General features: G+C 40.9%; 1 protein-coding gene across 1 annotated transcript; it reads left to right on the top strand.

The window, feature by feature from the left end:
* Positions 1-2,864: 2,864 nt before the first annotated feature.
* asb15b (ankyrin repeat and SOCS box containing 15b) lies at positions 2,865-14,656 on the top strand (the record flags this gene model as incomplete). Its single annotated transcript, XM_079551454.1, has 13 exons — positions 2,865-2,950; positions 3,349-3,401; positions 3,482-3,613; positions 6,053-6,211; positions 7,017-7,123; positions 7,263-7,401; positions 7,891-8,062; positions 8,451-8,611; positions 9,852-9,996; positions 11,503-11,658; positions 12,497-12,599; positions 14,247-14,394; positions 14,482-14,656. 13 exons carry the CDS (start codon positions 2,865-2,867, stop codon positions 14,643-14,645), a joined length of 1,725 nt encoding a protein of 574 aa, XP_079407580.1. The 3' UTR covers positions 14,646-14,656.
* Between the last annotated feature and the right edge of the window lie 716 nt (positions 14,657-15,372).

Below are 15,372 nucleotides of genomic sequence, written 5' to 3'. Positions count from 1 at the left end.
CAAGAGTTTTACAGATCATTTGGGTAAAGAGTGATGTGTCCGGTTCAGGCGGGGGTTAAGAGGTTAAAAAAGCGTCTCCGTGTGGCCGTGTCCTCCTTCAGTAAATGCAGAGGCCTTGACTTTGTTGAATCCGTGACTGATGATGGTAAACCTTCATCCCATTGATTTCCTTTGGCTGATCAATAACCGTGACTGGAGATCCGTGTAGGAGCACTCGCACTACGTGAAGGACAGACTTTAATCTTTAGAATCAGATAATTATTTCAACAATGCATTTATTTAAGCTGGGAAAGAAGCAGTCGGACCCACATGTTTGAAGTAGAAACGTGACAGGCAGACGGCGCACAGCAGACTTGGTGTCGTGAAGCAGGCCAAATCTAAATATAAACTCTCCACCGCCCAGGACCCTGCAAAACAAAAACACACATGCTAGCTTTACTCCGGACTGCTGAAGACAAGCTCGCTGTTTTTACAAATCTACAGGTGAGGAGACCACAAACCCAGACTATGGACTTAAATGACCTTATAAATGTTAAATCATTGTTGGTTTGTGCTATCATTGCCAGAAAGATTAGTTAAGGCTACTATTTGAAGTGCATGGCTAACAAATATACTGTAGCCTACAAGTCTAAATGCCTTTTGTTAAGGCCCCGATAAGGTCCCGCTCCACTCTTACCGTAAAATACCTTAAAGGAACAGGCCACCGTTTTTCCATACTGAGATGTGTTCTTACCTGAGCTTAGACGAGTTGATGCGTAACTGTCTGGTCTTTGTGTGTGCACTCAGTCATGCATAAAGTCCAAAGATGTTGTTAGCGTTTCGCCTCTCCCAACATATTCCTATGGCTCCAAACAGGGGTGAAGTTGAAAGCTAGCACGGTCTTCCATGGGCACAAAGACCAGACAGGTATGTATCAACTCGTCTAAGCTCAGGTAAGAACATATCCCAGTATGGAAAAAACGGTGGCCTGTTCCTTTAAAGCAGGGGTGCCCCATTCATTTTCATAAGCCCGAATTACCAACAATAACTCGAACTTATTCTGCCGGACACGGGCTAACTCCACACAGGTAAAATACTGCGCTTCAAGTTCAGACTTTATGTAAGACTTCAACTTCTTATCCTCGTACCATCGCGCAGAAAACACCTCTGTTCTTCCCTTCACACTGAGTTTTTGGGAACACATTCACACGGGCTGTCCTTATACCTTGAAGTCACTGCTCAGCCCCTTTTAAACTTTGAAGAGAGACGCGCTGCCCACTGCTGTGACTCGTGTGCAGCAGCGATAGTGAATCCTCCCCGCGGACTTTAAAAACTCGATGCACAAGGTCCTTATGCTTCTGTTTCGTGACATCCATTCTGTCCAATGACACGCCTCGTAGTTTCGTAGTTAAGCCTCGTACTCCGTTTGACAGAGGCAGAGCCATGTTTAGCTCTCCTGATGATGATGATGGTCACGGCGGCAACACACCCGAACACACCGCGACTCAAAGGTGTGTGATTGCGTCATGATTCGCGAATGTGTCACGAATGCGTCTTCAAAGCGATAAAATAAATAAATAATTATATGGAAAATGAGCAGCGGGTCGCTTAGGATGAATAAAGTAGGAAAAACATAAAATTAAATAAATAAAAAATAATAAAGATGACATGACTTAGTTTCATAATAATAATAATAATGCATCGGTTTTCTGCACACTCAAAGACGCTTTACATTGCATTATTCATTCACTCCGCCATCGGCCATCGGCCCCTCCGGCCCCTCCGACCACCACCAACCACTCACTCCAAGCTAAGCAGGCCCTTCCCTGCTTAGCTTCCAAGGTCTGACGGGATTGGGCATCGCAAACGCAGTATGACCAACTAAATTAACATAAAACAAATGTATGTATACACACATTTGTTGGAATATTGAAATTTATGTTACTAACTCCAGATACATGCTTATTTCTCTTCTGTTTGACACTTGATATTGTTCATTATTAATGTTTGTGTTTTGTTTTTTCTCTCGTGGAAGTCTATAAACTGGGTTAGGCTCAATAAGTTTTCACTTCAGCCTAAACCCTTTCGGTAATATTGTACACAAAGAATTGTAACTGTTTGTATAAAATTTTTAAGGAATGAACTGACCGAATAAACTACTACTACTACTACATTTATAAAACAATGTTAAAGCTTGTGGGATAAAAGATATTTCATGTTGTTTTGTGTTGCTCTTCTTGGCTGCATATGATCTTCAGTGCCTGAGCAGGTCTCCAATTGAGGGGTCTGAGTTTTGAAGGTGTGCAGAGGAGAGGAACTGTTTTTCAGGATATTCTGGATGGTCTGCAGTGTGGCCATGTCCCGCCTCTCACTCAGAGATTCGATGTGTTTTTGCTTTCAAGCTGATGCTAAATTCTTGCAGGAAGAGGAATGTTGTGGATTAGCGACAGACAGCGTTAAGGGGTTAAAATCTGGTGGGCTGGATCAGGCCCCCGGGCCGGGGTTTGCCCATTTCTGCCTTAAAGGATGAGCAGAGAGACAAGTTCTCAGTTTTGGTATTTATTGAATAAGAATTGTTAATAAGTAATGCGATTGCAGTCACGGCTGCGAGAGGAGGACTTTGTTTCTGTCTTATACAGAGTAGGGGCTAATGCTTCAAGTGGGGATGTTTATCAGTCGCTCATCATGTTCTATAAGGAGTGTGTGAGTGATGGGAGCATCGCTGCTGGAGCACTGACCTTCAGTCTTATCGGCACCTGCTTTCGGATACAACCGAAACAATGCCACTTGTGTGTTCTGTTTTTATATTCTGAACTACTAAGTGTCCCTTTAACACTTTCAAAGGTCTGTTTGAATAAAATATGTGTAAATCTTTTCTTTTTAGAATGGATGACTATGAAACAGAAGGAATAAATGAGGAACTTATAGAGTTTGCAATCCAGGAGAGTATGCAGCCATGCTCGGGGCACAGGTAGGCTTCTGAAGGTTTGATGTGACTTCTGCGACTTCTATGCCGGCATTACATGGATTTATACCTTTTAGTATTATTGTTTTTTCTTTTATATGATTTCAAGTTATGCCAGTGTGACCAAATGTGACCAAACACTTAAGGGACCCTGATTTAGACTTAATCCTATGTCCCGGCACTGACTGTATGTGCAACACGCTTATAACCCTAATAAATTCAACAAACCACGTCCTGGCTGTCTCCATAGAAATACTGTATGTCTCCTTAAGTGTCAAATATTTAAATGCATTTCAGAAGCACATTGTATTACTGGTGAGAGTCAAATATTCCATGCAGCAGCTCAAGTATGTTTATCTCTTCCAATAAAAGAAGTAACTGAATTTCTTTTGTGTTTTCACCAGAAAAGAATCGAACAGCGAAAGCTTTACAAAGATAGTGTCTGCCATTCACAAAGGTATTTTCTTTCCTCAAACTCACTAAACCATAATTACATGTCATGTTAAACTAAAGTGACTGTCAGTCCTGCGTGTGCAGGTGATGTGTCGGCTCTGCAGCAGCTGTCAGCGCCTCAGTCCTGTTTCCGAGAGAAGGACAGTCGCGGTTGGCTCCCTCTGCACTCGGCTGCTGTCCAGCCCCACACAAGCGTCCTGGAGCTGGTGCTGCAGGGTGAGGGCAACAAGTAAAACTAGACTTTCAGATAAAGCCAGTTTTATATCGGCATAGATCTCACCACACATGTCCTTTCATTTGGGCTGTTCCCTTCAAGAATTCCATCTGCGCTAGTCCGCTTTATCTCCAGGATATACAGGAAACAGTGAGTTCACTGTGTGGAATTTCTTGCATTTCTGCCTAAATTTGTCATAACATGTGGTCTGATCTTTATTAAAATCACATGAATGAGTAAACAGTGTCTGCTTGAACTAAAACTACCCAAACATTTGATCATATTTTTTATTGGTAAATGGTCTCAACTTATATAGCGCTTTTCCACCTACATTAGGCACTCAAAGCGCTTTACAGCAAGGATCCACTCACCCATCCATGCTCTCATTCATACACCAATGTACGCAGACACATGTGGGTGAAGTGTCTTGCCCAAGGACACAACGACAGTGTGCACTATCAGGAGGTGGGATTCGAACCCCTGACCTTCCAATCATGAGACGACCCGCTCTACCATCTGCGCCACTGTCGCCACATTATTAAAACAAGAAAAAAGGTCCGCACAGCTTACTTAGCTCCCAAGCAGAAGTTTTTTTATTGCTTACACCTTGGTGACGTTTCGGGCGTCTTGGCCCTTCAGCGTGTGCCACAGATGCACCTTATGTGGGCTGGTTGGCTTGTCATGTGACAATTGCAGGCCAGTCAGAATAAAGGATGAAGGGCTAAGACCCCGAAACGTCACTGTGCCGGTGTGAACAATAAAACTTGGTGAGCATTTACAGTTGTGCGGATCTCCTTTCTATTTTTCCACTATATTGCTTTGTTGGATCCAGCACACTGGTTTAGAATTGTGGATGTGCCTCTGTGTCTCTCCTCCAATACAGTAAAGGGACATTTTTTTTACTCAATGCAGTGACAAAAAGGATTTCATTTACATAATAAACATACAAAGATTCTGTGTCTCTATGCAGGTTGCAGTAAATACACATTAACATCGAGTGGACAGAAACACAGACATCAGGATAAGCGTCATACAGTATTCTATTGACGATGCATCTTGGCATATTTGAACGGTGTGAAGAAAATGCAAACAAAAAAGCTGATGATAATGATTAGATTGACATGAAAACTGCAGTGACAGTACACGAGTTGAAACACAAAACCTGTAGTTCCGATGTAAAAAAAAAACGTTTATAAAAAAATCCTAAAAAAGTCGAACTCTTCGTTGAGTCCTCTGGGGCTTAAAGTATAAAGTGTAGATCCAGAAGACCTATCTTTTCAGTAGAAGCCAGTTTATATCACCACCTCTTCCTTCTTCATATTTTTATCGGCTATAACATGTAAACATTCACAGGAGAGCGTGGAATAAGTAAGAACACCCCCTGAATCTCACTGAACTGCAGCAGTTTTGTAAAGAGGAATGATCCAAGATTCATCCTGATCGTTGTGAGCGTCTAATCTGCAACTACAGACAACTATGTATTCCATGCATGTTGTGAATGTCTCAGGTTTTTCTGCAAAGTATCTTGATAAATTAGTGAATACATTTTTCCATTGATGATAGCACATTGTCCAGACCCTGAGGCAACAAAACAGCCTCACACCATGATTCTCCTGCTCCAGACTTCACAGTGAGGAGAGGGTTTTCATGTTGATGTCATGTTCCATTTTTCCTCCACGCATGACATTGTGTGTTCCTCCCAAATTATTCAACTTTGGTTTGCGAAAGAGCACTCGGATGCTCCACAGCACTACTAGCAAAATATGCAGTGGACTGCTGGACCCAAAGTTGAATAGTTTGAAATTAATAATACGATAAAATGTAAATGTTTGGTTGCTATTAGTTGAAGCACACACTGTTTGATAATTCTTGTGATTTTAATAAAGATCAGACCACATTTTATGACAAATTTAGGCAGAAATGTAAGAAATTCCACACGGTGTACCTACTTTTCCCTCCCACTGTAGAGTAGCCAAAATAGTTACTTCAAAATGATTATTATAACAGTAGTTTTCCAGAGAAAGTAAAAAGGGGAAAATGCTACTTGAGTACTGTGAGCAACCAAGCATAAAAGTCATATTCATGTTTCAGTGAAAACCCTGAAAAAATACTAAATGAATGTGAAAAACAAAGTTAATGAAACACTATGCTATATGTCAACATAAAGCTTCTAAGATTTAGCTCTGTTTTTTTCAACCAAGACTATATCCTTCTCAAGTAAGTAGAGGTAAAATAGTACTTCTCTATGATAAAACTACCGTAGTAAATCTAAAAAGTTCTACCCGCCTCTGCTTCTGAACTTCTATTCACACACACTAATTTCCTGAAACAGTCAAACAGGCATTACCATCCATGCAAAATGAGCTTACTCTTTGCCTACGACAAACTTCAATACTGACACTCATTCCTGCCGTGTATCATAGACTTTTGTTTGTGTTTAGCGTCCTCTGAGCTCACCCTGGAGGAGCTGACTGCAAATGGAGACACGGCGCTGATTCTTGCGGTTGAGGCCGGTTTGGTGGAAAACGTCACGGTTCTGTTGAAACGTGGAGTCTCCCCTCACAACACCAACGACAGGAACGAGTCCCCTTTGCTCTTAGGTATCTGCTCTTTGAAGTCGCTTACTGTTGTTCACATAAGAAGCACTGTCACGTCTATATGTGTGCAATCATTTCGAGCAGAGCCAAGAGACCAAAGCAAATTCGGCATAGTAATTTCCTTAAAGGGAGCGGTGAAGGTAAATCACTTGCAATTAAATTGGGATGGAGTGTCGCATTACTCCATTGACCACTCTAATAGCATGTGGCGCATTAAGTACATGTACATTTCATAGGAGTATCTTCTATTATGTTCATCTTGGAGTCTACTGTACATGCTTACCGTATTTTCCAGACTATAAGTCGCACCAGCCACCCCAGTTGACAAGCCTCTCCCGGCATCGTGTTGTTCAAGCACCCATTTGCGACCTTGTTCCTCTCACTGTGGCCACGTAGCTTTTAGCCCGTGATTAGCTTTTTTTTGTTTTCTTCATGGCTGTAAGAGTAACCTCCGCTTTTCGCCAGTCCCTCACAAGTTTCTCACTCACACAAAACCTTCTTTCTGCCGCTCGATTACTTTTTTCGGCGACATATTTCACTATTTGCACCTTGTAATCTGCAGAATATGATTTTCCTTTTTGGGGGCATTTGGGTTCAGAGTGGCAGATACTGGCACACAAGCCTACAGCGCCCTCTAGCGGCTGTTAATGTGAAAATAACAAACATGTGAAATTATATATTTTCATATAGAAGTCACACCTAAGTATAAGTCGCACCCAGACAAACTATGACAAAAACTGCGACTTATAGTCTGGAAAATATGGTACATTCCTATACTCTACGTATGTCTTTGTGCTTTGTCCGGCAGCAGTGAGACAGAAATCCTATGAAATGGCCTTTGCCCTCATCATGGAGGGAGCCTTTGTGGAGCAAGTGTGCCTCAAGAAGTGGATGGCCATTCATGAAGCTGCCAAGGTAAATTAGAAACGAAATTTGAAAACAAATAAAAAAAAATACATATATATTATTGGTCTTAGCAGTTCATTAAAAACAACTAGTGAGAGGAAACAGAATATGGAGCGTATTGAATTTCTTGTCTTTCTCAAACGAATAGGTGGGATGTTCTGCTATTCTGATGCTGCTGCTTCGGCACGGGGCAAAAGTGACCTCTAGAGACGGACATGGAGTGACCCCGCTGGGCATCGCAGCTGAACATGGAAACACAGAAGTACTAGAGATTCTCATACAACATGGTGAGACACAGCCAACTAAACTTAAATCAGTCACGGGCAACATTTCGAAAACTGACAGGGGAAATGAATAACAGAAGTGGAGAAAAACAGCAAGGCGGGTTCGTAGAGCTTTATTTATATACAGAGCATTTACGCTTTCCAAAATATATAGGGTATACAGTAAAAAAATATATATAGGGTATACAGTAAAAAAAATCTATGCTGTGATCACACTGGTCATTGTCATAGCTTCACATAGTACCGGAGAAAACCATAACAACGGCTTTAGTAGAAGTAAAACAAAAACACTATTTGATAAAACTACTCCAAGAAATAAATAATAAATGGTCTCAACTTATATAGCGCTTTTCCACCTACATCAGGCACTCAAAGCGCTTTACAGAAGTATAGTTAGGCCGACTTCAAAGTGTTACTGAAATACATGTACTCGTAAATGCAATGCTTAGTACTACCCGCCTCTGAGCCTGCAATTCCATTCTACTCCACCAGGCGGGGAGGTGAACGCCCAGGCCACCAATGGGGACACAGTTCTGTATGATGCATCAGGAAATGGAAATCTGGACTGTGTTGAACTGTTGCTGAGGCACGGAGCCGACCCCAATGTCCAGAGCAATGCCTTCCAGCTGCCCATCCACAGAGCGGCGTACGAGGGGCACATACTGTGAGCCCAATGCCACACACCTACCACAGTCACCTGTCTTGTTCTCAATTGAGACAAAACATAAGATAAGAAAATGTAACTTGAGTTGAGAAAATTTGTCAGGTTACTCTTATTTTGACCTAAGTTGGCTAATTTCTATATATACATTTACCCCTGTGCGGTCTATTGCGTTAATTTATTGGGGGGGAAAAGTCACAGCATCTTCACCAATAGTATTTGGAGAGTTTTTATTTACGAAGCAACCAAGCTCTTAGTAAAAAGTAAGACATTTTTGAAGAGTTAATAGATAAGCCAAATTGAAAATACCCCAGGAAGCAATGGTAAGTTTTAATGTCCAGGTTTTGTTCCACTGAGGTCTAGCCAATGACTTCCTGTTTGTGTCTCTAAGCGCCCTGCGGACCCTCCTGCCCCTCACCACAAAGAGAGCCATCCGCCGGTCGGGCCACAGTCCAGTCCACTCGGCTGCAGACGGCGGGCAGCAGCAGTGTCTGCAGCTGCTCATAGACAAAGGGTTTGATGTCAATGCGCTCCTGGAAACACACATCTCTGGTATGAACTAAATGTTGTTGGGAACAATAACTGCACTTTGCATGTCAACATCACGCTAAATACGGCTTATTTATATGGTTTATCCTCTATTATTTATTCATGTGTGCTGAGAGAGAGAGAGAGAGAGAGAGAGAGAGAGAGAGAGAGAGAGAGAGAGAGAGAGAGAGAGAGAGAGAGAGAGAGAAATTTCAATCATAGACAATCTACAGTAAGTGGTGCGGTTACGTTTCACATATCCTTGAGTTTTTGTGCTTGGATGTTCTGTATTTTTCATGTTTCTAATATTACCTCTCTCTTGTTCAAGAGATTTTTGTCTGAATATGAAAGGAATTTCCCTTTGTGGATCAATAAAGTTATTCAGATTCTAGACTGAGGGAGAACAAAAGGTGCTGTGTTGTCACAAAAGGCTTTCGACCGAGAACCAACAGATCCAGGGTTTCCAAACGGGGGCCGGGTCCACTATTAGGGGTCGTTGGCTGATTTCAAGACAATATTTCAAAAAACAATATTACATTGCATTTAATGTATATTTGATTGTAAAATGTATTTCTGTACTTTTAGGCAAAATAGGAATACAGCATTGATTAGGTCTTGTTATCGTTCATGAGTCTGACGGCAGTAGGGAAAAACTGTTCAAGTGGCGGGATTTATGGGTCTGGATAGACCGTAGTCCAGGGTCAGCTGTGATCCGACCCACACGCCTCTGGGTCCTGGAGGTGAACAGGTCCTGGAGAGATGGGAGCTCACAGCCACTCACCTTCTCAGCAGCACGCTCATTCAAAACTTTATTTAACCAGGAAAAATCTTGTTGAGATCACAAATCTCTTTTACAAGAGTGCCCTATTTTATGGCGGGTGTCCCAAGCTGTTAGTCTGGTGATTTTGGGGGTCGTGGCCCAAAGTTTTTGGAACTCCAGCGATGGTCCATCTGTCTAATCTCAATATAACTGGTCCATCAATACATTGCAATGGCGACAATCAAATCATACCAAATGTGTGCAATAATACTGTATATGCTGTCATCTTTGAAGCCCTACAGGGTGGAAGGATGTTTGCATGTGGGTCACACCTCATGTTAATAGCTTTAGAGCCACTGGTCTAAAGTAATGAAACCATTAACGTCTATTCTTTGGTCATTTTGTCAACAACTTACTTATTGTGCTTGTCCTTACTTCCCACATCCTGTCCGTCTTCTAATGTACCCATGAGCCATTGCATACTTTACTCTTTTGTTGCTGCAGAGAACTATGCTGATCTGAGGCGGAGCCCTCTGTTCTTCGCTGTGTGTAACGGAGATGTCACGTGTGCCCAAATGCTACTGGAGGCAGGAGCCAGAAGCGACATGGATCCTCTAAGATGCATTTTAGTGGCCGTGCGAGCCGAGAGGTACACAATATATGAAACATGAATCTTGGAAGCATATATTATTTTAGGTATAACATTATGACCACTGAATGATCTCTTTACTGCTTCTCATGATTCAAATATAGTAGGCATAAGGGATCATGAGAAAACATTTGGGTCAGTTGATCACTATAGCTGAATAGTTATGGGAGAAATATCTAGTATTGAGATGGTCAATTCAATTTTGTGTTATTTTTAATATCTCGATTCATTGCCCATTGTAAACACTTCCAGATGACTAAAATACAAACAGCCAAACTAATGTAGAACATGTGTGAAGGAAGTATGGTTATGGATTTATTCATAATATGAACCACTGAGAAGGAATATTTAGTTTTGCGGCCCTAGTGATTTGCTAATTATGACCGTTCAAACTGCTTCATGAATTTGGCTGCGATTAGTTTTGCTCCCACAGTGATGACAGGTGATAATAGGTGACAGTGTCATGGTGCTGTATCTGCAGCTCTGAGGCATTCCCCAATAACACAGGTCGGTATCAATCAAACCCGCTCTAATAAGGAACAGGATGACTTGCCTGTGAGGTCAGATTGAATAAGTGGTTTAGTTGAGAGTTCTGGTTCTAATAGAAATTCATCCTTCACAATGCATCAAAATGAGTAAAGTACTGAAAATGAGACAGTATTAAAGGGAGGTGGTTGTGAAGTTGTGCCTAATCTATGCTCATTAGACATTAAAGGGATATTTCAGCATTTTTGACATAGGGCCACATTTCCTAGTTATACAGAGTGTTGTTGATTTCTGGAGACATTTTTTATTTAATCTATGCAGTCCTTATATTTGAAGAGTTTAGTGGTGCTAGGCTAAAGCCAGGCTAGCGCATGTCTATGGTAACTAGTAGCCTGCATTAAAAACATCTTCAAAATCATTGTGTCGTCCTCCAAACGTTGCCATATCTGATTTGTAGAAAGCTCCTTTGTGACTTCTACATGTAGTAATGGCGGCCGCAGGTAAACAAACTACTATAGATCCGGCAACCTAGCAGATCACTCCGCCGCTGCGTACCTTACAACCAGGAAGCTGATGCTGCTCAAATATAAGTTATTTTAAATGCCAAACAGTTATATTTAAACAATTATTCAGTCAACACAGACATTTATATGGGTAGTCTGGTGTTATAAGTGATTTGCCTCAGGTGCACGGTGCCTGGGTCAGACTGTTTTTTAATGCAGGCTACTAGTTACCATAGACATACGCTAGCTTAGCACTAGCCTAGCACCACTAAACTCTTCAAATATAAGGACTGCATGAGTAAAAGAATATATATATACAGTGGGGAAAAAAAGTATTTGGCCAAAATCCAATAGAATGTCTATGTGAAACTGACGAAATACTTTTTTTCCCCACTGTATATCCAGAAATTAACAACACTCTGGATAACTAGGAAATGAGGCCCTATGCCAAAAATCCTGAAATATCTCTTTAACAATACATTTCACGTGCATTGTGGACAATGGTCGCTTGTTGCAGGTACGAGTTGGTGCGTCTGCTGTTGTCCTATGGAGCAGATGTGAACTGTTACTTTAATGTGGTCAGCCACACCGTGTTCCCCACAGCCCTGCAGTACTGTCTGAGAGACCCACTGATGCTGCGGCTGCTGCTCAACAGTGGATACGACGCCTACAAGTACGCTGTTTGATACATCCTCCAGCCTGCATGGTAAATGATATCGATACATACCCAACAACATGGTCATTTAAAGAGGGGGTATTATGCTTTTTTCAATCACATAGCTCCAGTCTATATCACACTACAATGATGACCAAACCTTCTGTTGGTCTGTAAATGCAGTAAATTAGAATAACTGCCTTGTATAAAATTGCTCTCTCAAAATGGCTGTAGTGAATGTCTTGAAATAGGCCTCTGTCTCTTTAAGAACCTCTGACCCTTTCAGACACGCCCCCTCCACACGCTGTCTGTGGCATCAGTGGGGAGGGGGTTCTGCTGAGGAGCAGTGGTTGGTTACTCGGCTGGTGACGAAAGCTCGGAGGCGTCTCCAGGAGGTGGGGGCGTTCCTAGGAGGACTCAGGCAAACCTATCCCTAAAATGGCTGCCATCAGAGTTTTTACAGATTACTCAAAAATACGTGAATGTGCCAAGGCAACACTTCAGGCATGTTTTTAATGAGGGAATGACATAATAACATGATGTAAAGCTTGAAAAAGTCGATTTTGCATAATATCCCCCCTTTAATGGGCAAACCAACTGGCAAACAAAGAGGGTCTCGGGTTTCATTTCCAAGCTGGGGCTTTTCTATGTGAAATTGAGATGTTATCCCTATACCGGCCACTAAAAACAAGTACAATAGGGTCCCTCGTTACCAGATGTTGTCTTTACCATGATGTATAAGTAATCCTTTGATGTCTGGTGCTGCCTCTCTTTGAGCCTCCAAAAGTCTGTTTCTTCTCTCTCTAAAATAGCACTTTTACTCAAATGTTACTCAATGCTGTATTTTTTAATGTAGATGTTTCCGCTGTTGTCATGGCGTCAGTGAGGAGCTGGACAGTACCTGGGCGGAGCTCCACAATCAGGCTTATCAGATCTACAGCCAACCAGACGCCATCACAGTGAGTCTCGGACAGCACTTTAGATATCACCGTTAAGTTCCAGTATAACAAAATCAATGACAATCACATCCATGCCGGTTCCAAGCCATGCACATGGAAGGCTTAAAACCATATAAACCAATCCATTTAGAGTTTATCGTTGCATGTAGGACATTTTGGCCATGTTTATTTCAATTTTAAAGTTTGATTTCAAAATATATTTTGTATAAAATTACAGAAAACTTGGCAATGCATGTGTTCCTCAATTACGTCAGTTATCTAGAAGTTTCAAATCGATATCTCAAGTTGATTTTGTTTCTATTCACCTGCATGTCTCGCCTTAACATTTCGTTTGCTGATAACTATATCAGTCTTTTTTATTAATATAAACGTATACATTTTATTCTCGCCCCTTAATTTTAAGTGGCAGCAGAGTGCCCTAGTTGAAGTTTAATGCAGTGTTGAAAAAAAAAGTTTGATAAATATTCTGTTTTTGGAAATTCTCTTGCTCCTTTTTCATTTAATGCAATGCATTTATTAACATGTGGCATGTAACTAACTTCAAAACTGCAGATACTGTGAATTTGATGTCATTGTCACTTGAATTGTGAGTATAGTTAATGCATCTGGTTTACAATTTTGTCAATATTAGCATTACTTGATGTGCATGTACGGCATACTAGATAAGCCTAGTAAATGCAACTACAGCTTCAAGTACTGAATACTAAATAAACCCTGTTGATATCACTTGACATGCAAGTACTGTATACCAGATAAGCCTAGTAAGTGCAACTGCAGCTTCAGGTACTGACTACTAATGAAACACTGTTGATATCACTTGATTTGAAAGCACTGCATAGATACAGACGGCATCTCGTCATAGAAGGGGGCGTGGCTTCGCCGAGGGGGAAAATAGAATCTTTAGAGAAACACAATTTTCACTCTTTTTTGCCATTTTCTGGTGGAATATGAACTTATTTATCACACAAACAAAGTCAAGTGTAAATCGGGCCCATATGGATATTTTCTCACAGCAGATTGTTCAGTAGAAGTGAAAAAACGGCAGTTGAAGCAAGCGCTAGCTCACCGTTAGCATTAGCCCGATGCTAACATGTAGCATCAAGTTAGCATTCTCCTTTATTCATGTATTTATGGGCTGTTGAACCACTTTGCTCCTCCCCATGTCTTTGTATCATTATTTAGTAGAAACTAGGTTCATATTTCAGCATTTGTTACAGTAGTTTTTGATAATTAGAGAAAATATACATTTTTTCAAAATTGTTTTCCCCCTTAACTGTTTTCAAAAATGACCATGTATGGGCGATTCCAGAGATGCCGTCTGTATCTATACTAAGAAAGCCTAATTAGAGTTGCTTACACTGCAAGCACTATTAACTAAAGAAGAACTGTTATTATTATGCATCGGGTTTACAACTTTTTCCAAGTAAGCGCAATGGATTAGAATTTACAGTGCAGTATTCACAGTGACATTTACATTTATTTTATTTTTTAATACAAGGCTATCCATATCAACATTCACTCATAATTTACTGCATTTTGTTACTAATGCGGCCAAACACAGCTCGCAAAAATAGGCCCCATTTTGATAATCGGTCTGTAATTTGGTGTATGGCGCTAAAGCTGCTTGAACTCTTCTATCTTTTCCAGTTCTGTGAGTTTGTGTGGCTTGAAAAACGCGTAGTGGGCGGTGTGGTCCGAATGCTCCTGGACTACGTGAGCCATGTAAATCTATGCCCCAAACTCAATCGCCTCCTGGAGGACGGCGCTGAGTGGGAGGAGATCTCAGGCGTTCTCGGTAAATACAAACAAAGCACCCGAGCAAGTACATTTATCCATAATGTTGTTTTCAGAGGCGATTTAAGTGTTTGTTTGGTGCACACAGGCTCCCCGCGCTCCCTGCAGCACTTGTGTCGGCTGGTCATTAGGGGTCACATTTCTCCGAAGATACTGAACAACACCAAGGCTATGTCTGAGGTTGCTCTTCCTCCCAGAGTCAAGAGCTATCTGACCTACCAGGAGTACGATCTTTATGGTGACACAGTATAAACCCATTGTAGAGGTGTTTGTATGTATTATTACGTGCTATTGTTGTATTTGAGCGTATTTAACCACTTAACTCCCACCTGAACCGAGCACATTTTCTCCAGTTTGGCTTTACCCCAATCCAAAAAAGGTGTGAAAATAGCGACAGAACTGAGATGAAAACAATGATGAAGATGTGACAAAAAAGTGAGAAAACTTTGACAAAAAATGACAAAAAAAGACAAAAAATGTGACAAAAAAAGACAAATTCATTAAAAAAAATGACAAAAAAGTTACGAAATGAGTTGAATACCCCGCCCCAAAAAAAGATGGAAAAAAATCTGATGACGTGAGGAAAAAGATCCATTTAGATGAGCTTTGTACAATGTTAATTTCGTCGACTAAAATATTTAGTCTTAATTTTAGTCAAAGTGATATTTTTGACGACTAAAATTGCACTAAAACTAAATTAAAAGTTTTTCATGAGACTAAAACTATGACTAAAATGTCCAGATATTTTAGTCGACTAAAATAAGACTAAATAAAAATGGGAGAGAATCATCCAAAATCATCCAAACTTCTTTTGACCGTCTGAAAGAGCCTCATATCATGTAAATCCTCTGCCAAAGGATCAGCTCTGAGCTTTGTTCATGTGGAGCAGCTCCATGAAGCAGAGGAACAAGATTAAATATGATTATAATGAATATTATCAATGCAAAGTCGACTAAATTAGTCTTAAATTTAGTCGACT

The sequence above is a fragment of the Gobius niger genome, assembly GCF_951799975.1.
Source record: "Gobius niger genome assembly, chromosome: 2".
Lineage (NCBI taxonomy): Eukaryota > Metazoa > Chordata > Actinopteri > Gobiiformes > Gobiidae > Gobius > Gobius niger.
The sequence above is the reverse complement of the archived record's forward strand: the minus strand, read 5'-3'. Positions and strand labels throughout refer to the sequence as shown.